The sequence below is a fragment of the Bos mutus genome, chromosome 3, assembly GCF_027580195.1.
Source record: "Bos mutus isolate GX-2022 chromosome 3, NWIPB_WYAK_1.1, whole genome shotgun sequence".
NCBI classification, from domain to species: domain Eukaryota; kingdom Metazoa; phylum Chordata; class Mammalia; order Artiodactyla; family Bovidae; genus Bos; species Bos mutus.
The window spans coordinates 67,333,811-67,355,753 of record NC_091619.1 but is presented as its reverse complement, the minus strand read 5'-3'; the positions used below and the strand labels follow the sequence as shown (position 1 = coordinate 67,355,753).

At 37.1% G+C, this 21,943-nt stretch overlaps 1 protein-coding gene across 1 annotated transcript in view; it reads right to left on the bottom strand.

Moving 5' to 3' along the window:
- Window positions 1–21,943, bottom strand: part of SLC44A5 (solute carrier family 44 member 5) — a 230,561-nt gene that overhangs the window by 112,861 nt on the left and 95,757 nt on the right. Inside the window, exon 4 of the mRNA XM_070362122.1 lies at window positions 1,965–2,038. Coding sequence (XP_070218223.1) covers window positions 1,965–2,038 — 74 coding nt within the window. The remainder of the gene's footprint in view (window positions 1–1,964; window positions 2,039–21,943) is intronic.

Sequence of the window (21,943 nt, the reverse complement as noted above, 5' to 3'; positions counted from 1 at the left end):
CCTGAGAGCTACTTGAGATGTATTGCTTGAGTAAGGTCAGTAGTGGCTGGCACCCTCTCACCCAGGGTATGCCCAGGAACTAGGTCATCTCTGCACACCACAGCTTCTTCTTCTACCCACTCATTGCTGCTCCAGATCCAATGATACATTGTGATGTGGAATGAGAAGGACCAAAGCCTTTGCTCAACTTTTGTGCATGCCAAGGAGGTTATGGGAAACCCAGTGGCCACTAGAGCATACCTCTCTCCACCCTGCCTCAGGAGCAAGCTAGCATATAAGTGCTCCTCACAGCTGTAGTCCAGGCTTCCCACAGGCATCCTGTTACCCCAGCAGTCCTTCAACCAGCCAAGAGGGCTTGTCTCCTCTGTATAGAAACCCAGGACAGGGGCACGCAATCTGTGGTTCTCATTGCTTATTTCACAGGATGAGTGTCCACCTGTGTGATCTTTCTTGTCCTCTGAGGTCCGCTCCAAGAGCACATGACATGACCTGATTGCCTTTTTTTCCCCTTCCTACCCAATTATGTGTATCTTAACAGCCTTGGAGTCTTTCTGCCAGTTTCCAGTGAAAACTGTCCCACATGTACATATATTTTGATGTGTTTGTTGGGGAAAGTGAGTTTCATGTCCTCTTACTCTGCCGTACTGATCGATCCCTTTTGGTAGTTAAAAAAAAAAAAAAAAAAAAACCTAAACAAAGACTTTATTTGTCCTCTTTATTTTCACTTCCATAGAAAAACCTTTAATCTAACAATGAACCACAGGCTATCTTTCTCTGGTAGGCAAAGACAAAAGGACTTCTTATATGCCAAGAAACTATTTGGTGAAATACTTAATAATTGTTCCTTTTTAATTTGCTTATAAAAAGAAAAGGTAATATGTTACTTAGACTTATCTAGGCCCTAATTCTAATTGGTAAATAGTAACATGAACCTTATTCAGTTCAGTTGCTCAGTCATGTCTGACTCTTTGTGACCCCGTGGACTGCAGCACACCAGGCCTCCCTGTCCATCACCAACTCCCAGAGCTTGCTCAAACTCATGTCCATCGAGTTGGTGATGCATCTAACCATCTCATCTTCTGTCATCCCTTCTCCTCCTGCCTTCAATCTTTCCCAGCATGAGGGTCTTTTCCAATGAGTCAGTTCTTCACATCAGGTGGCCAAAGTATTGGAGCTTCAGCTTCAGCATCAGTCCTTCCAGTGAATATTCAGGTTTGATATCCTTGCAGTCCAAGGAAATCTCGAGTCATCTCCAATGCCACAATTCAAAAGTATCAATTCTTCAGTGTTCAGTTTTCTTTATAGTCCAACTTTCCTATCCATACATGATTACTAGAAAACCATAGTGTTGACTAGATGGACCTTTGTCAGCAAAGTAATGTCTCTGCTTTTTAATATGCTGTCTAGGTCAGTCATAGCTTTTCTTCCAACTAGCAAGTGTCTTTTAATTTCATGGCTGAAATCACCATCTGCGGTGATTTTGGAGCCCAAAATAAAGTCTGTCACTGTTTTCATTGTTTCCCCATCTATTTCCCATGAAGTCATGGGACTGGATGCCATGATCTTAGTTTTCCAAATGTTGAGTTTTAAACCAGGTTTCTCACTCTCCTTTTTCACTTTCATCAAAAGTTCCTAACTCTAATTAGTAAATAATAATGTGAACCTTATTAGCTGCTTAATAAAATTTCAAAAGTAAAAATGATTAAAAAGCAACTATAAGGGTTTTTCTTTCTTTTGTATAATTTTATCTAAGTAATTTATAGACTTGCCTTTGAATAAACTGCTCTGTGTTTATTTTTCATTGCATCTCCTACCCAATGAGTTCTGGTGAGGCATACTCCCTCCAGAAAAGACAATAATCAATAAGAAGAAGGATTTTGAAATGATTAATGTTAAAAATGTGACACTGGCTTAGTCATGTAAATAGTAAAAGTTAAATATCTTCTATACCTGTTCTTACTCACCTGCAAGTCCTAAAAGAATGTAGGCCATAATGAACAGTATGAAGATCATGCAGCACAGCACATCTGTACAACTCCTAAAGATGAAGAGGAACAATGAATTAAAAGGATCCTGAGAAGACTCACATAGCATCCATTTTCCTCCCTCTTATGGACTAAACGTGTCTCCCCCAAGTCCTTATGTTCAAACCTAACCTCCAAAGTGATGGTATTAGAAGGTGTTAGAAGGTGGGCGGGGCAGGAGGGAGAAGTGGGGTGGAGAATTAAAAGGGATACAAAATGACTAGTGTTTACTGCAAAAATATACATAGGAAGGCATAAAAAAATAATTGGGCTTCCCTGGTGGCTCAGACGGTAAAGAATCTGCCTGCAATGCAGGTCACCTGGGTTTGATCCTTGGGTTGGGAATATTCCCTGGAGAAGGAAATGGCAACCCACTCCATTATTCTTGCCTGAAAAGTCTCATGGACAGAGGAGCCTGGCAGACTACAATCCATGGGGTTGCAAAGAGTCAGACACAACTGAACAACTGAACACACAAAGATAATAACAACAGTGATATGCCTTTTTATACTTAATAATTCTAAAAAGTAGATCAAATGTATTTCTGCAATCAAAGACTTAAACAGCAGAGAGCAGTTATAGTTCTGTGATTAAAGAAGTTTCTCCAAAGCTGTTAGCATTTATTCTCTTGATTCTTTGTTTGTAAAATTTTTTAGAAGTTAGAGTACACCAGCATCAAAAAATTCTTTTATTTGAAATTGTAATTTAAGCTATTTGATTTTATAATTTTCTCCTTCATGCTTCCCAGTACATGACATAATAATAGAAAAGATTAGCCTTTTCCATTCCTCTCTCTCTCCATTATCTTTCTACATGCACATATAAAGGGTACTCTGATTAAATAAAGGGTTGACTACATAAGCTTTCTATGAGGAACAGAGTTGTAACTATTCAAAAAACAATGTCTATAATGCATTACAAAATGAAATGCTCTAAACTGTAATTTTCGAGTTATTCTGTAAGCTGGATATTGTGAAATGAGATTTAGAGAAAATTTGGCTCAGAGAGACATGGTAATTTTCTAAGCGATCACAAGTCAAACCAGTATCCAGTAGGGAAACTCAGGTTTTCATCTGAAGTATTTCCTATTTCCAATATTAAATTTTGTTCAGCTTGAAAGGTGTCTAGAAGGTCAAAACTTGTCTTAAAAGTAAGAAAAAATACAATCATTGTTGAAACTTAATGAAGAATCTATTAGGAAAGAGACAGATCAATGTATTTGACAGGATTAAAAAATGCACATGAGAATTTTCATAGCAAAAACTTCTTGTTCTAGAGGTTAGATGGATATGTTCCAATCTTTTAGCACAGACAGGCTGAAGTTACATTCTATTTTTAGTGATGATAATAGCAATAATAATTGTACAGTAACAGACACAGTAATACCTTGTATATTGATAAAGCCCTGTTATACTTTTATTGTTTTCACTTACATAAATTTGTGAGTTTCCTACCTTTGGGTTTTTCAGGGTAGTGAGGTAAGTTGCCTTATATAAGGTCCACGAGAGAGAAGCAGTTGCAGAGGCAGACAAACATCTAAGTCTCCTATGCCCAATCTTTTTTCACTTAGTAGTTATTCTAATATGATTACAACTTTCTAGAAAGATTCCAATTAGTCATATTGAAAACTCCACACACATCCTTATTACACCACCTCACCACAGGAAAGGGATCCATCATAGAGAAAGCTAATCATGGTCAATTCAGAAACAAACCATTACTTGTTTAAATCTAATTTCAACCCAGGAATTTAAAATTTCACTGGGACTGAAGAACTATAAGAATAATATAAAGAGAGAAAAAAAAGATAATCTGGATTTCTTTGTTTAACAATCATTGAAGGCAAAACCTGCTGGAGGGTGAGGAAAGGATCTGGTTTATTTGCATTTTGACACATCCTGCTTAAGATCAGTTCTCATCCTGTCAGGGCAGTTGCTAAATAGTATGATACCTAAGAAGGACTGCCTGCAGGCAAAGAACTAAGGAAGAGAAAACTAGAACACTGATAAGCTTTTATTAGAAATCTTGAAGTTGTCAAAGCCTTTGTGTGTAATCATAACTACTAAGGAGAGAGGGATAGAGTCAGAAGCACCAGCCAGGTTGGCCAGTGTCCTGTAATATTATATGTATGACATGTTTGTATCTACATGGTTATATCATAGATAATATACATTATAATATGTTTATAATGACTATAATTATATAGCATTATAATGTTTTCTATTTATATTATGTAGTCAGCACAGGAAGAGCTAAACATACTAGAAAGATGAGTAAAAGAAACTTACCAATTAAAAAAAATAAGGCACAAGGAAAGAAGCAGAGCCCAAAAGGAAATTTCTAAGAAATAAAACCCACAGTCCTTGGCTACTGGTCCTGATGAAGGGCATCAATCAGAGTTTTGGTCTATAGGGGGTTTTATAACAACAACAACAAGGGGATTTATACTACGATTTCTCTTTCTTTCTTGTACCAAGAACATGCCATAGCACCAGGGGCTACTGTGCACCACACAACCACTCTCTATCCACTCTCCTAGCAGTCTAGTCTCTCACCAGAGAGGGATAACATTTCTCAGTAATTCATACCCTGAGATGTCTGGGGATTCTATTCTGGGACCAGGCAGGATAATGTATTCAAATCTGCTTTCCTTTTCTGGACCACTACTTTAGAGAAATAGCAGACCATACCACACACCATGGCCAGACTGGTTAATTTCCTAGTATCTAGACATGGAAGAATATTGAACAAGTGGAAGAGTTTGAAGAATTCAAGAGTTTCAGAAAGTAGGAAAGTTTTTCTAAATTAAAAATTCTTGTTTCTGAATTTGTTCCTCTAGTGATTTCATTCCCTTTGTTGTTTAATTTTTTTTTTCTTTTAAAATTAGGGGTGTGTGTGTGTGTGTGTAAAACAACTATTTCTTTCCACTTCTTATTTCTCTCCATATTCCCTGCTGGAAAAAAGTCACTGCTTAGAAAATTATTGGAAAATTGAATATAAAAAATATAAAATATAGCTTGGGTACCATTTTGGGAGTCAGCAACACAGCAGAAGCTTAATTCAAATTTTAGAAGTTATAAAGTATCATCATTGTTTCTTTCTTTGATTTCAAGGCATCTTTACAATCCCAAATGTTCTGTGGAAAATGAGTTTTTTTTTTTTTTTAATCAAATACTTAGTTTGGATAATTTTGAAGACTCTTAAGTATAGAGGTAACTGGGTGATACAAGCTTGTGGTTTAAAATCGTTCTGAATCATATTCTAGCTAGAGGTCTGTCATAACTGTATATTTCCCTCAGTTGGGTTCACTTTTACTTTTACAGTAAGTATAAACTAAGGACCAGTGTAGTAATCTAAAAATGGATCGCATCCCACTGCATCCTAGAAAGAAGACAGAAAGAATAGTTTTATAGAGAAATATACCTCAACCCTCTCCCTTACCTTCCTTCTAAATCAAAGTCCAATTTTTTAAAAAAACAAGTTGCTCACACTCAGAGTTATTCAAAATACTCCTGGCATAAAAGTATTTTCAAAAGTTAAACTACAGATGTACCATTGCTATCTTATATTTATTTGTCCAAATTATAGTAAGAATAGGATCCCAGTCCTATACTCATTTGTAGACCTCCCTTTCCTTCCTAATTCTAACCTAAAGTATAGAATGCCTATAGTCACCTCAACTTAAACTCTTGGGCGTTTCCTTTGAGTTTCTCTTTTTCTTAGATGATCTTTTATTTTATATTCAATTAATAAGTTCTCTTGACTCCTTCTCTCTGATGAGTCTTTCATCCACACCTTCCTCTCTATTCCTGTTGCCTGGAGTCAGTCCACATTCTCTCATTCTCTCTTCTAACTGCTGCTGTGGTCCCTTTATTGGGCTCCTGCATGTAGTCTCTGCCTGATCCAATTCATTCTGCACACCACTGACATCACTGAGAGCAAACAAAGCCAATTTATTATTTTAAAAATTCAATGCTTCTCCACTACTTGTTTAATCATTTCCAAATGTCTTAGCTTTATGTTTAAGAAAATACAATTTCAATCCTAGTTCAAGCCCCAGACTACCTTTCTAGATTTCTCCCCCTATTTATCTCCTGTGCTTCAACCAACTTGGACTTTTTCATTCACTGCATACCTAATGAATTCTCCCTTGACAACATTCAGGGTTCTCTGCTCATGGTTGCTTTAAGACTCATTCTAGTAGGATACAATATATCCCAATTTGTATGAAATAGCCAGGATTTATACCTATTATCCTGGAATAACAACCAACAATGCTCACTTTTACTATCAGAAGCACTCCAGTCTGGATCTCTACCCCATCTATTAAAATCCCATTCTCCATAGAGTAGAATTCCCTTCATTTTCTGGGGATGAATAACATTCCATTGTATGTATATGCCATACTTTTTTAATCCATTCATCTGTCAATGAACATTTAATTATTTACATATCTTGACTATTGTGAGTTATGTTGCAATGAACATGCAGATACCTATTTGAGATCCTGATTTCAATTCTTTTGGACAACATGCAGTGAACTTGCAGATATACACTTGAGGTTCTGATGTCAACTCTTTTGGACAACATGAATAAACCTAGAGGACAGGACCTTATGCTAAGTGAAATAAGCCAACCACAGACAGACAAATAACTGTACAATTCTACTAATTTGAGATATCTAAAATAGTCAAATTCATAGAAACAGAAAGTAGAATGATGGCTGCCAGGGGCAGGGGAGAGGGTCAAATGGGGAGTTGTTATTCAATGGCTCTATGTTTTGATTATGCAAGATGAGTAAATTCCAGAGGTCTGTAGTACATTGTGTATATATTTTTAACATCACTGTATTGGGTACTTAATATTCTGTTAAGAGGGTAGGTCTTACATTAAGTGTTCTTACTACAATTTAAAAAATAAAACAGCATGGAAGACATAATAATCACTGCAAGGCTTTAGTATACAGGAATGTGTTTGTTCAAGGTCATGTGTTATTGAATTTAAAATTTTGCTATGAACAAACTTAATTTGGGTATTAAATAAGTGATTTTAAGTGCAAAAATGTTTTTTCAGCTAAGAAAATTTAAAATCCCTACTTTCAAATAGGTTAAAATGTCACCTTCTTCATGCAGTTTTTAGATAAAAGAGATCCTTCTCAGCTCTGTAGACTCACAGACACTTTGTACATCTTTAAGGCAATTACCTTTTAACTATTATAATCTAGTGCCTGCATGCTTTCACTCAGTCATGTCTGACTCTTTGTGGCACCATGGACTATAGTCCGCCAGGTTCCTCTGTCCAAGGAATTGTCCAGACAAGAACACTGGAGTGGGTAGCCATTTCTTTCTCTAGGGGATCTTCCCAACCCAAGGATCAAACCCACATCTACTGAGTATCCTGCACTGCAGGTGAATTCTTTACTGCTGAGCCATAAGGGAAGCCATTTATAATCTAGATGGGGGTGCAAACTATAGCCCATGGGCCAAATCTGGCCTGCTGCCTGCTTTTGTATAGCTTTTTGTGAGCTAAGAATGGGCCAAAGAACCAAATAGATATTTCTCCAAAGAAGACATACAGATGGCTAACAAACACATGAAAAGATGCTCAACATCACCTATTATCAGAGAAATGCAAATCAAAACCACAATGAGGTACCATTTCACGCCAGTCAGAATGGCTGCGATCCAAAAGTCTACAAGCAATAAATGCTGGAGAGGGTGTGGAAAAAAGGGAACCCTCTTACACTGTGGGTGGGAATGCAAACTAGTACAGCCACTATAGAGAACAGTGTGGAGATTCCTTAAAAAACTGGTAATAGAACTGCCTTATAACCCAGCAATCCCACTGCTAGGCATACACACTGAGGAAACCAGAATTGAAAGAGACACGTGTACCCCAATGTTCATCGCAGCACTGTTTATAATAGCCAGGACATGGAAGCAACCTAGATGCCCATCAGCAGACGAATGGATAAGAAAGCTCTGGTACATATACAGAATGGAGTATTACTCAGCCATTAAAAAGAATACATTTGAATCAGTTCTAATGGGGTGGATGAAACTGGAGCCTATTATACAGAGTGAAGTAAGCCAGAAAGAAAAACACCAATAGAGTATACTAACGCATATATGTGGAATTTAGAAAGATGGTAACAATAACCCTGTATGCAAGACAGCAAAAGAGACACGGATGTATAGAACAGTCTTTTGGACTCTGTGGGAGAGGGAGAGGGTGGGATGATTTGGGAGAATGGCATTAAAACATGTATAATATCATATAAGAAACGAATCGCCAGTCCAGGTTCGATGCAGGATACAGGATGCTTGGGGCTGGTGCACTGGGATGACCCAGAGGGATGGTATGGGGAGTGAGGTGGGAGGGGGGTTCAGGATGGGGAACATGTGTACACCTGTGGTGGATTCATGTTGATGTATGGCAAAACCAATACAATATTGTAAAGTAATTAGCCTCCAATTAAAATAAATAAATTTAAATTAAAAAAAGAATGGTTTTTATTTTTAAAAAATAGTTTTAAAAATAAAGAGTATTTTGTGATATAAGAATTATACAAAATTCAAATCTCAGTGTCCATAAATACAGACTTTTGGAAAATAGCTACATGCATTTATATATATATTTATTTACATATATACACTACTCACTATGGCTGAGTAGTCACAACAGAAGCCATCTGGCCTGCATAGCCTAAAATTTACTACCTAGATTTTTACAGAAAAGGTTTGCTGACCTCTGATCTAGGCCATAATGTCCTTTTACGGCAGCAGTTAAGCACAGAGTGTTGTGTGCTACACACGAATTGCAATCTATGTATTAGTAAGACACGGCACACCACTCCAGTACTCTTGCCTGGAAAATCCCATGGACAGAAGAGCCTGGAAGCCTGGAAGGCTTGCTAAGAGTCAGGCACGACAGAGCGACTTCACTTTCACTTTTCACTTTCATGCATTGGAGAAGGAAATGGCAACCCACTCCAGTGTTCTTGCCTGGAGAATCCCAGGGATGGGGGAGCCTGGTGGGCTGCCGTCTATGGGGTCGCAGAGAGTCGGACACAACTGAAGCGACTTAGCAGCAGCAGCAGCAAGACACACCTGTAACTGACAGGCTAATACATCATAAGCAGGCTCTGGTGAAACTCAAAGTGCTGTATTTCAAATTTCAGATCTTCTTTTCTGGAAGGGGATAAGGCCTATATAGTGGATATGTTATCTAAGGATTTCATTTTGGGGTTAAGCTTAAGTCTGCTACCTAGACATTTCAAACTCCAATAAAATAAATCATAAAAAAATTAAATTAAATTCAGAGGTAATAAGAGAGTTTTGTTTCTTAGGTTTACATTTCGTTCCACACTAGTTCTTCTTTCCTACAACTGTCATTCTGCCTCTTTTTTTCAGGGACAGCTTTCTATCTTCATTCAGAAACTGATTCATTTACTAGTTTTCTTTGTGACAGCTGAAATTTCAGTGATATCAACCATCCTGAAAGGTCATTAATATCAAGCATTAGAGCAAAAATGGAGGTCTTAAAAGTCATTTTTCTCTGACAGATCATCCATTCATGCCTAATGAGTCAGTTTAGGGACTGTCCACTGCCCATGAATTCAGTCTGATGATCACCTCTTATTTGAAGTTCCTGGTGTCCCCTGAGTACATCTGTCTATGACGTGGCTGCATTGATAATGCACAGTTTAGAAGCACTTCTCCTCTGTGGTTCGGTTGGCACCTGCATGATGCCATTAAGTCATCCGTTACCTCTCAGTTTCTTACTGCAGAAGTCTGTTCCAGAAAATTGAATGGTTGCTTCACTTCCCAGAGGCTTTATTAAAAGACAGTTAATTTGGGGGCCATTCTCTAAGCTCCACTGAGATACTTGGCAAACTGCAGAATGTGGCTTGAATTAAATCAAGCTAAATGATGCTTAGTCAGCAGACTCAAAACATTTGGGAACTATGTGAGGTACAGTTCTGTGTAAGTTAAAAAAGTCTTCTATTCTTCCACTCTTCACTATTAATGGAGAATCTGGTGATCAGTGATAAGAGCATTTTCTAAGAGTTGTGTTTGAAGGAGTTAACTGTAACCTTCCCATTTCCCTCCAGCTTCTTTTTTTCCCAGACATACTGTCTAAGAGTTCTCTACTGTTCTATTCCCACAGCTTTAGAAAATACCATATATACGACTTGGGGGTGTGTGTGAAAGTTGAGATTTTAGAAATAAGCAAATTACACCAGCCATTTCTACAAGTATGATAAAAGGTTAAAAATTATCTTTAAGAATTACACTGTTACATAATCAGAAAATAGGGAGGCACAATGAGCTTTTAATCACATGAACTCGTATTTTCAGGTGCTCAAACTAAATACAAGCGTTTTAATTTTCTTAAAAAAAAATTGGACTCTGTGGGAGAGGGAGAGGGTGGGATGCTTTGGGAGAATGGCATTGAAACATGTATAATATCATATATGAAACGAGTCACCAGTCCAGGTTCGATACACGATACTGGATGCTTGGGGCTGGTGCACTGGGACGACCCAGAGGGATGGTACGGGGAGGGAGAGGGAGGAGGGTTCAGGACGGGGAACACATTATACCTGTGGCGAATTCATGTTGATATATGGCAAAACCAATACAATATTGTAAAGTTAAAAAATAAAATAAAAAGGAAAAAAAATTTAAGAATGACTTTACAGTTATATTTACTTTAAAAGATAATTTTGACACCCAATCATTGAGAAGAGAGTGTTAGTTTTATCATTTTTTAGTACATGTTAAACTGTTGCTGAAAGTGAAATATTCCAAATAGCATAACACTCTAAGAAATCATACAATGACACTGATCATTTATTTTGAATTGATTAGAATATTTAAGATGATATTTCAGTATTGTACTTGCATGATTTAGTTCTTTTGGATAACTGAATCTTAAAAGCTTCCCCTATTCTCTATTTCCGGAGAAGGTGATGGCACCCCACTCCAGTACTCTTGCCTGGAAAATCCCATGGATGGAGGAGCCTGGAAGGCTGCAGTCCATGGGGTTGCTAAGAGTTGGACATGACTGAGCGACTTCACTTTCACTTTTCACTTTCATGCATTGGAGAAGGAAATGGCAACCCACTTCACTTTCTTGCCTGGAGAATCCCAGGGATCCGGGAGCCTGGTGGACTGCCGTCTATGGGGTCGCACAGAGTCAGACACGACTGAAGTGACTTAGCAGCAGCAGCAGCAGCGTCCTCTATTTCTCCTATATTGTTTGCACTTGGGTTTCCAATGTCTTTAGAGAGTAACTTTAACTGGTTATAATTTATATTTTCTATCTGTAAAGGGGAAATAAAACTTCATTTTTAAATACAGAAGTTTAAATGATGTCTATATAAATATCTCTTTTGTTTAAAATGGAATAAGGTCAGACAAAATTGATCTTACTATATTATTCATCATCTTTGTAAAACCTGCATTATAGTTAAGAATGTGTCAGTGAGAGGAAACTACTCAGAAAATTGCTAGTAAAGTGAACACTAGATCACAGTTATTGCCCACAGCATGACTGGTATCATCAAAGAGGTCTTAAGAGAACCAGCTTAGAACAGCCTTGGGAATTGGTCCAAAAGTTCACAGAGACTCTGAAACAGTTTGGAGAAAGAAATGGCTACCAACTCCAGTATTCTTGCCTGGGAAATCCCATGGACAGAGGAGTCTGGCAGGCTATAGTCCATGGGGTCACAAAAGAGTCAGACACGACTTAGTGACTGAAAACGCACATGTATCAGTTCAAAATGCTCTTTAATGTTCTTGGAATAGGTTAGCATCCCTCTACATAGAAACACAGAGTAGGTGCTCAAGAATATTTGTTTAAACAGTGAACTTCTGAAAATTTTCATGACTGGAATAGCTACAAAAATTCTGCTATTAAAATTTATTTTTAAATCATACTTCCTTAAATAATATGATAAACAATTAATATTTTTAGTAATCAAAGGCCTACATGTTAAAATGAAAAGATTACTATTTGTCACCCAAAATTTTAATAATGAAAAAAGGTACCTACAGATGATGGACATGTCATAAAATTATATGCCCTTTGATCTAGTAATTTCTTTTCTAGTAATTTATAGTATGGAAACATGTATTGAAGAAACAAGAATTAATTTATAAGGATTTAAAACACTTTATAATAAAATTTGAAAGCAATTTTTAGAATAATAATTATATGAAAACATGGTCATAATATATTGAGAAAAATAGGTTATAAAACATATATGTCATATATGTATAGATATATAAACATATATGTAAATGCTTAATAATATAAAAAAAGGATAAAATAAAAGGCTGCTGCTGCTGCTGCTAAGTCGCTTTAGTCGTGTCAGACTCTGTGCAACCCCATAGACGGCAGCCCACCAGGCTCCCCCGTTCCTGGGATTCTCCAGGCAAGAGCACTAGAGTGGGTTGCCAATTCCTTCTCCAATGCATGAAAGTGAAAAGTGAAAGTGAAGTCGCTCAGTCGTGTTGGACTCTTTGTGACCCCATGGACTGCAGCCCACCAGGTGCCTCGGTCCATGGGATTCTCCACGCAAGAGTACCAGAGTGGGGTGCAGCCACTATCTCAAGGTGGTATGATTTTATGTGATTTTGTTTTTATTCCTTTGCTTTTTCTGTTTTTTTCAAAACTGTCACAATGAGCACAAATTGCATTTATAATAGAAAAGAAAATCTAAGACACATAGATTGCATTTGACAACTATAAATAGATTTCTGCCTTATTTTATTATATGAAATTCTTTCTGATCCCCTCAAAATAAGTTTAAAAATGGATCTTCTGCTCTTTCACTTTTTTCTTGATTATTATTGACTAAAATTCAAAACACATTTTTATTGCCTTTAAGCAAAATGGTTACTAAAAAAGTGTGTGACAGAGTGACAGACTGTCTTCTGATTAATCTTTCTTATTGCTCAAATATTTCTAAATGGGGATGGAATTGAACATACACATCCATAAATGCCTCAGTAAACTTCTTACAAATCAGACCTTTGTTTCCCAGTAACGAACATCTCACCAACTTTATAAGACACAGACCCCTGCTTCTTGTTTGAATCACTGCATATATGAAAACAGAGTTGGCCTTTTAACCTTCACTCATCAAGTCTCTCCAATTTGATGGTATGTCTCTCTTTTGTCATTTTCTTTATATCTATTTAGCAAATCTGGATAATAAAAATCCTTTTTTATTTTCCTTAAAATAATGTATTCAGTAAAATATGTATTCAGTGGTTTTCTTAGAACTTTGCCTCTGCTTAGAATGTTTATTAGCTATCTATACTAATTTTAAGCAGGTTGTCCTATAGTTACTCTAGTGCTTTTGGAACATGAAATGAAAATTTAGTTTTGGAAATAAATTTAACAAGGCAATTACCTCAGTCATAAAACATTTTATACTTATAATCATTTAAGTGTCCATTAGATAAAAGAATAAATTTTAAATAATTTAAAAGAAATCTAACTGTGGTATTGGAGAAGACTCTTGAGAGTCCCTTGGACTGCAAGGAGATCCAACCAATCAATCCTAAAGGAAATCAGTCCTGAATATTCATTGGAAGGACTGATGCTGAAGCTGAAACTCTAATATTTTGACCACCTGATGTAAAGTACTGACTCACTGGAAAAGACCTTGATGCTGGGAAAGACTAAAGGCAGGAGGAGAAGGGGACGACAGAGGATGAGAGGTTGGATGGCATCACCAACTCAGTGGACGTGAGTTTGAGTAAGCTCCAGGAGTTGGTGATGGACAGGGAGGCCTGGCGTGTTACAGTCCATGGGGTCACAAAGAGTCAGACACAACTGAGTGACTGAACTGACTGATACAAGAAACTGGAAATAGTAAGTACATTAATAAGGGGGACTGTGTGTCTGGGAAGAGATGAGGTAGACCTAATTTTTACTGCATATCCTTTTGTAACTTTTAAACTGTGTATCAAACACATGTATTATTCCAGTCAAAAACAATTTTTATAAGAGAAAATCAGTTGAGTATTGATTTGGCATATCTGAGAAACAGAAATAACCTGGGAAGTAACATCAACTATTAACCATTAAAATGAATACAGTAGGAAACAAAATTAACTTAATTTACTAGAAATTAAACTATAAACTATATAGATATAAAGTCATTAGACACATTCCACAAGTAAAATCCTTAACTATGATATAAATTTACCTATGTATCTTGATTGAAAGATTGAATTTTGGCCATTAATGATTTACATCATACCTGTAGAAAACAAGGCTTCTCCCATCATAAACATTTTTTTTAACTTAGAATTTGTTTTGGCAATAATTTCAGTTTTTAGAGGAAGACAAACACAATATGACATCTTGGGTTTAAGGAATATCTGGTATCACTATACTACTATGTTTTTGGTAATTTTTACTTTGAAATGGGAGGTCTGCTGACTTTAGGAAGAAAATTAACAATTTGTGAGATGGTATAATAAGAGATGGTAGTTTTCATTACATGTCCAAAGCAAAGAAGCCTAGACATTCAACACGTGTCCAGTAAATGAATGAGTGAAAGTGTTACTTGAACATCAGACATTAGTATACTGTAAACATTTTTAAAATGTATAAAACTTCTGTGTCCCTCTGTTCTCAAATTATTCAGAAAAGGGGGAAATTCTAACCATTTATCTAGAGCTTGAAGTGCTACATGAATTGCTCATTCTTTTCTGAAAATATCTGCTGCTGTTGCTGCTGCTGCTAAGTCGCTTCAGTCGTGTCCGACTCTGTGCGACCCCAGAGACCGCAGCCCACCAGGCTCCCCCGTCCCTGGGATTCTCCAGGCAAGAACACTGGAGTGGGTTGCCATTTCCTTCTCCAAAGCAGGAAAGTGAAAAAATAAAGCGAAGTCGCTCAGTCATGTCCGACTCCTAGCGACCCCATGGACAGCAGCCTATCAGGCTCCTCCGTCCATGGGATTTTCCAGGCAAGAGTACTGGAGTGGGGTGCCATTGCCTTCTCTGGAAAATATCTGCTAGTACATTTTATTCTACAAGCTGTTCATTCTACAACAAAGCATTACTAGTAAGAAAAGGGTGAGTGAGTGAGTAAATGAGTGAAGTCACTCAGTTGTGTCTGACTCTTTGCAACCCCATGGACTTTAACCTGTCAGGCTCCTCCATTCATGGGATTTTCCAGGCAAGTATACTGGAGTGGGTTGCCATTTCCTCCTCCAGGGGATCGTCTGGACTCAGGAATGGAACCTGGGTCTCCCACACTAAAGACAGACTCTTTACCATCTGAGCCACCAGGGAAGCCCAAGAACAGGGTGATTGCTATTAATTTTAAAGCGGACTTCATTAAACTTTTTAGGGTTTAAGATAAAACAATGTTTTCTAAATGTTTATTGCTTTGCACTTACTAAATACAGTCTCTGTGTAATCCAATAGAAAACTGAACTTAACTGTATCAGTTTAAAATGTGTTCAGTTGCAAATACCAGAAAATTTATGCCAGAAACAGTGGCTGAAATTCCAAAGAATTTGTTTCATACAAGAAGTTCTGCAATTGGAAGTCCTGAGCTAGTGCTGTGTGCCATTCAGTGATGCCTTTAGGGACCAAAGTAACTCAAATCCTCTTTCTGCCCCCTCTCATCTTTAGCTTGTAGGGATTTATCTTCATGTTTGTACCTCATATCACAAGTTGACTGCTGCACTCAAGACACCTGTATCTCTTCAATAAAGCTTTGTTTTATTATTTAGAAAAGAAAGTCCCTCCTAGAAGACTTGCCCTTGAGCTCATAGGCTTGAACTGTGTCTCATGGCCATTCCTGCCTGGAAAGTGGTTAGGAAAATTGAATGTTTGACTTTTCAACTTCTACAGTAAAGGAGACAAGGCAGAAGATGGTATGGAATGGATGTTCAGGGAGACAAATTACAGAATAGACCATGGTTACTAGTGAGATTCATTTAAACAATCATAAAAATAATAAGACTTTCCTATTCTAATAATTTTTAGACAACCCAAATGGATTATACCAAAGAATGTTTTTCTCTATCATTATTAAATATTAAATATGTTTTATAAGAATAACATATGAAAACTGAATATTGTATATTCTCACAGAATTCAAGTAGTCAAAATGAGATTCATTTCCCAGGTTAGTATATTCTGGAGCCGATAACAGTAAAATAGGAAATTATAACATCTTATTTCTGAATAATTTTACATTTTATATTCAATACATTAAATAATTCTTGACATTTGTGTTCAGCGGGAGACTGAAATTTAAATCCAGCCATAGTAAATGTATGAAGTTACAGCTGTCCTAAGCTAAATATTGAAATAAATATTTTTGTTAAGTTAATAAATATATTTTAAAAAAATCATTAGACATAAAATATATCACAAATTATACCAATAAGTCTCTTTCATTTCAACAAGAGATACTCAGAACAGTATCTTAATAATAAGTCTGGAAGACATCAGGCAATTCTGTCCAGGAACTGTCTATTTTTTAAATATAACAAAGTATAACAATACATACATAATGGGTCTCAGTTCTTATTACTATCCTCTTTCCTATCATTCTGAGATAAAAATGGAGAATGCATATTTTCCCCCAGATTTAAGTCCTTCCTCCTCAGGGTTTCAAAAAACCTCCCTACCAATTTTTCCAATAGCTATTTGTTCAGTTCAGTTCAGTTCAGTGGCTCAGTCATGTCCGACTCTTTGTGACCCCATGAACCACAGCATGCCAGGCCTCCCTGTCCATCACCAACTCCCGGAGTTCACTCAGACTCATGTCCATTGAGTCAGTGACGCCATCCAGCCATCTCATCCTCTGTCGTCCCCTTCTCTTCCTGCCCTCAATCTTTCCCAACATCAGGGTCTTTCAAATGAGCCAGCTCTCCGCATCAGGTGGCCAAAGTATTGGAGTTTCAGCTTTAGCATCAGTCCTTCCAGTGAACACCCAGGACTGATCTCCTTTAGGATGGACTGGTTGGATCTCCTTGCAGTCCAAGGGACTCTCAAGAGTCTTCTCCAACACCACAGTTCAAAAGCATCAATTCTTCGGCGCTCAGCTTTCTTTATAGTCCAACTCTCACATTCATACATGACCACTGGAAAAACCATAGCCTTGACTAGACGGACCTTTGCTGGCAAAGTAATGTCTCTGCTTTCAAATATGCTATCTAGGTTGGTCATAACTTTCCTTCCAAAGGGTAAACATCTTTTAATTTATTTGTTAAGTGTCTACTATTTGCTACTAAGGTAAGATATGTATATGTGTGTGTATATGGCAGGGGCGGGGGGTGGGCATGGAGTACAGCATGCGGAGGTAAGTCAAAACTGTTGGAGGAGGAAGGAGACATAAAGGCCCCCCAAAAAAGAATATGACTCTAGCCCTTACATACTCTAGTTTCATGGTATAAAATAAATAAAAACATCTAAAAGATTAACATTAAAAATAAATACTGTCTAAAATGTAGAAGTAAAAGTAAGTACTATAGTTAGGAAGAATCTAGATGGTTAGAGTAGAAAAAGCTCAGTGTGAGTTAGAATATAGGAGACACTTTAATTACAAGGGATGAATCAAATTTTTAATTTTGGCGATTTTTGACTGGTTGGGAAGAGAGGTCCATTCTAGGCAAAAGGATGTACAAGAACAAAGATGCAAAATTAAGTGCATGGCTGATGGAAATGAGAAAGAGGTCAGGTTAGTTGGAATTCTTTTTCAGTGGAAATTATGAAACAGATCAGTTAGTTCACAGAATCAAAAGAAACTAACTCATTATTTTATTTTCATAATATCTATTGGTACCTATTCTGTACCAGGTACTACAGTACATACTACAAATACAATGGTGAACCAGACAGATATGGTACGTTCTCTCATTAAACCCACAATTTAATATGGTAAACTGACCATAAATAAGTAAAGGTCAACAAATAAGATAATGACAGATTTATGTAGTAATGGAAGTGCTAGGAAGGAAATAAACATGATATTAGAAAAGAGTATAATAAGGACACTATGAAAGAGTAGGGAAGAACTCTGAAAAGATTGTTGGGTGGCATACTTTTTTGATTAAAATTCACATGGAACCACAAAAGACTTTGAATAACCAAAGCAAAATCTTGAGAAAGAAGAACAAAGCTGGAGGAATTTACTTCCTGATGTCAAAGCATGGTATTACAAAGCTATAGTATTCAAAACAGTATGGTATTGGCATACAGACACATACATAAATGGAGCATAATTGAGAGCCCAGAAATAAAGCCCCCAATCAATGGTCAACAAACAATTGATAAGGGAGCCAATATCACGCAATGAGAAAAAAGGATAGCCTCTTCAATTAATGCTGTTGGGAAAATGAAATAGTCACATACAAACAAACAAAATTTCACCCCTATCTTACACCACTCACAAAAATTAACTCAAAATCGATTAAAAACTTAAATGTAGGACTGGAAACTATAGAACTCCAAAAGAAACAACGAAAATGGCTTCTTGACATTGGTCTTAGCAACAATTTTTAAGATATAACATCTAAAGCACAAGCAACAGAGGCGAAAATAAGTGGGGCTACATCGTACTGAGGAGCTTCACCGCAACAAATGAAACCATCAGCAAGGTGAAAAGGCAACAGACAGAATGGGAGACAATATTTGCAAATCATATATCTAGTATGGGTTAGCATCCAAAAAATATAAAGAAATCATACAATTCAAAAGCAAATCCAAACAATCCAATTAAAAATGAGCAGAGGATCGAAGCAGACATTTTTTCAAAGAAGCCATAAAGATGGCCAACATATATGTGAAAAAGTGTTCAACGTTATTAATTGTCAAGGAAATGCAAACCAAAACCATAGTGAATTACCACCTTACACCTATTAGAATGGCTACCATCAAAAAGTCAAAATATAAGTGTTGCCAAGAATTTGGAGGAAAGGGATCCTTTGTGCACTACTGATGGGGATGTACATTGGTACAGCCACCGTGGAAAACAGTATGGAGGTTCTTCAAAATATTAAAAATCAAACTACCATATGACTTGACAATATCACTTTGGGGTATAAATCCAAAGGAAATGAAACAGGATATTGAAAAAATATCTGCACTGCCATGTTCATTGCAGTATCAGTCATACTAGCAAAGTATGTATGTAGCGAAGTTTTCTTACATGGAAACAATCTATCAGTTGACAAATGAATAAAGATATGGTATAATTCTATACAGTGGAACACATTCAGCCTTCGGAAAGAAGGAAAACCTGCCATTTGTTACCACGTGGATGGAGCTTGAGGACGTCATGCTAAGTGAGATAGTGTAGAACAAATACTATCAGTTCGTGTAGAACAAATACTCCATGATATCACTTACTTATCTAAAAACGGTGAACTCTTGGAAACCAAGTAGAATTGTGGTTACTGGGAGTTCGGGGGTAGAAGAATGGGGAAATGTTGGTCAAAACGTATAAACTTGCAGCTAGAAAATAAAAATATTCTGGAGATCTAATGGACAGCCTAGGGATTAAAGTCAACAACACTGTACTATATACTTCAAAGTTTCTAAGAGACTAGTCTTAAATGTTCTCACCACAAGAAAGAAATGGTAATCATGTGATAGGATGGAAGTGTTAGCCAACCATTTTACAGCATTTAAGTGTAACTTAGACAATGTCATATAGCAATTATATCCCAATAAAGCTGGACTTAAGAAAGAAAGAGGTGGTGGGAGTTATGTATTAAGCAGAAGAAACAACAAACGCAAAGATCCTGAGGGCAGGTGGGACCAGGGTTGGTTGCCATGTGATCTGATGGATGGTCAGTATGAACAAAACATAGAAGAAAAAGGGAGATAGCAATACAAGAGGAGGCTGGTACAGCAGAATGACTGATCGGTCCTCAGTTTGGACATGTCCATCAGGGAAATCCACAGTTACAGTATCTTATGTCTAAGGACTTGATGGTTTATGACTCATTTTGGCATATATGATCTCGTTTGGATCATTAAAACACCTCTGTAAAGTTGACACAAAAGCTGTTACTAACACATCGTTTTACAAATTAGGTAACTACTGACTATAATTTCAGCTTATTTTCGACTGGAAGTTCTTCGATAGAGGAGTAATAAACCAAAAGCAGAATCTTAGTTACATATATCTGGCACTAGAATGGAGGATAAATTGGAATAAAGTATGTGGTGAATGCAGAAGGATGAGAGTTAGGGAAATGAGGGCTGAAATAGAGCAGTGGAAAGACAGAAGAGAATGAAACCAGGGCCAGTTCTGCTTCATCAGCATCACCAGCCTCCCACGCACATCTGTTTTCCTGGGTCGCCAGGATACTGTGATGATAAATGTCACAGCATGAAGAGAGTTTACAGTTCCACAAAGATTCTTCATGGACTAAAATAGATGTGAATGAATTTTTCCCTAACAGTTTCTAACACAGAGGGAGAAAGGATGCTCACAAATCTTTGAGCATCAAACCTTATATTTATCTCTCCTATGGTCTTCAAAGCACTCTGTTCCACTTTTTTATTGTGTCAACTTGATAAAAATGTATTTTCTCTGAGCTTTGGGAGACCAAAGATCTTATTTTTCATTTTCTGGTGTGAATGTGGTTAGGTGACATCTGTCTTTTCTGTAATGGACAGAAAGTGTTGCTCTATTGTTGCTTTTAACCTCCGAAGGCCACATCAAAAGAGAGCTGGCCTTGAATGCTTCTAGATGTGGATGTCGATTATTAACAAGCCATGTGACAAGTTATTCAATCGTGTTGTTTCTAGCTCTTGTCAACTATGTGTAAGCGAGCAAAGACAGGGTAAAAGACAAGCATGTGAAGAAAAAAGTGACAACTGAAGACAAGACAAAATCGAGAGGAAAAATAAGCTGAAAAGAGATTTAGGGAGGAAAAAAATGAGGGGAAGGAGTAGGGCTCCTAATTAAAGTCAGAAGAATCAAGGTAAAGGATGAAAAGGAAAAAGGCAAGAGAGAAGAAATCAGAGAAACAGGATCAATAAAAATGCATAGGACTTCCCTTGTGGTCCAGTGCTTAAGAATCTGCATGCCAGTGAAGGGGACACGGGTTCAATCTCTGGTCCAGGAAGATTCCACATCCTGGGGCAACTAAGCCCGTGCACCGCAACTACTGAGCCTGTATGCCTAGAGCCTGTGCTCCACGGCAGGAGAAGCCAGTGCAATGCGAAGCCCACGCACTGCAACTAGGGATGCCCGCACACAGCAAGGAAGGTCCAGTGCATCCAAAAATAAAACAAAAATTTTTTAAGGAAGAAAAATGCAGAGAAAGAACCATTGTGGTATAAGGAAAGGAAAAGAAAATATATAAAGGTCATCCATAAGAAAGTTTACTGAAACTTTGATTTTGAAGAAAATCATAAAGCAGATACACACATCCAATTGTAAAGTTAGTATTTCATAATCTGTGAAAGGAGATAATGAGAGGTGGTGGTTATTAAATTAATTGAAACTTAATGTCTCTACTTTTACTTTATAGTTTAAGTAATTTTAACAGTCAAATAATAAAGGTTGTACACAGGAACAAAGTTTAAGGACATCTGTTCTTTGTATCTATTGTTCCCCTCCTTTTAAAACACTTGTTATTTCCTTTCTAATACAACTATTATCTGCCAGCTGCCTACAAACCACTCAACAGACCCAACATGTCTCTTTCTGCCTCTCCTATTAACACACTTGGCGAATCTACCAAGTCTCCATGTCTGTGCAGCCTAGTCCCAGAAGTTACAGTTAGGACAACCTCCAATCTCCTGTAATTAACACTGGATAGCAGGAACATGCCAGCATCATCATTCATATTTTGCTGTGAAAGCTGCATGTGTTCAGTAGTTGGTTGTTTAAAGAGCTAGAAGATTTTCAGTTTCACT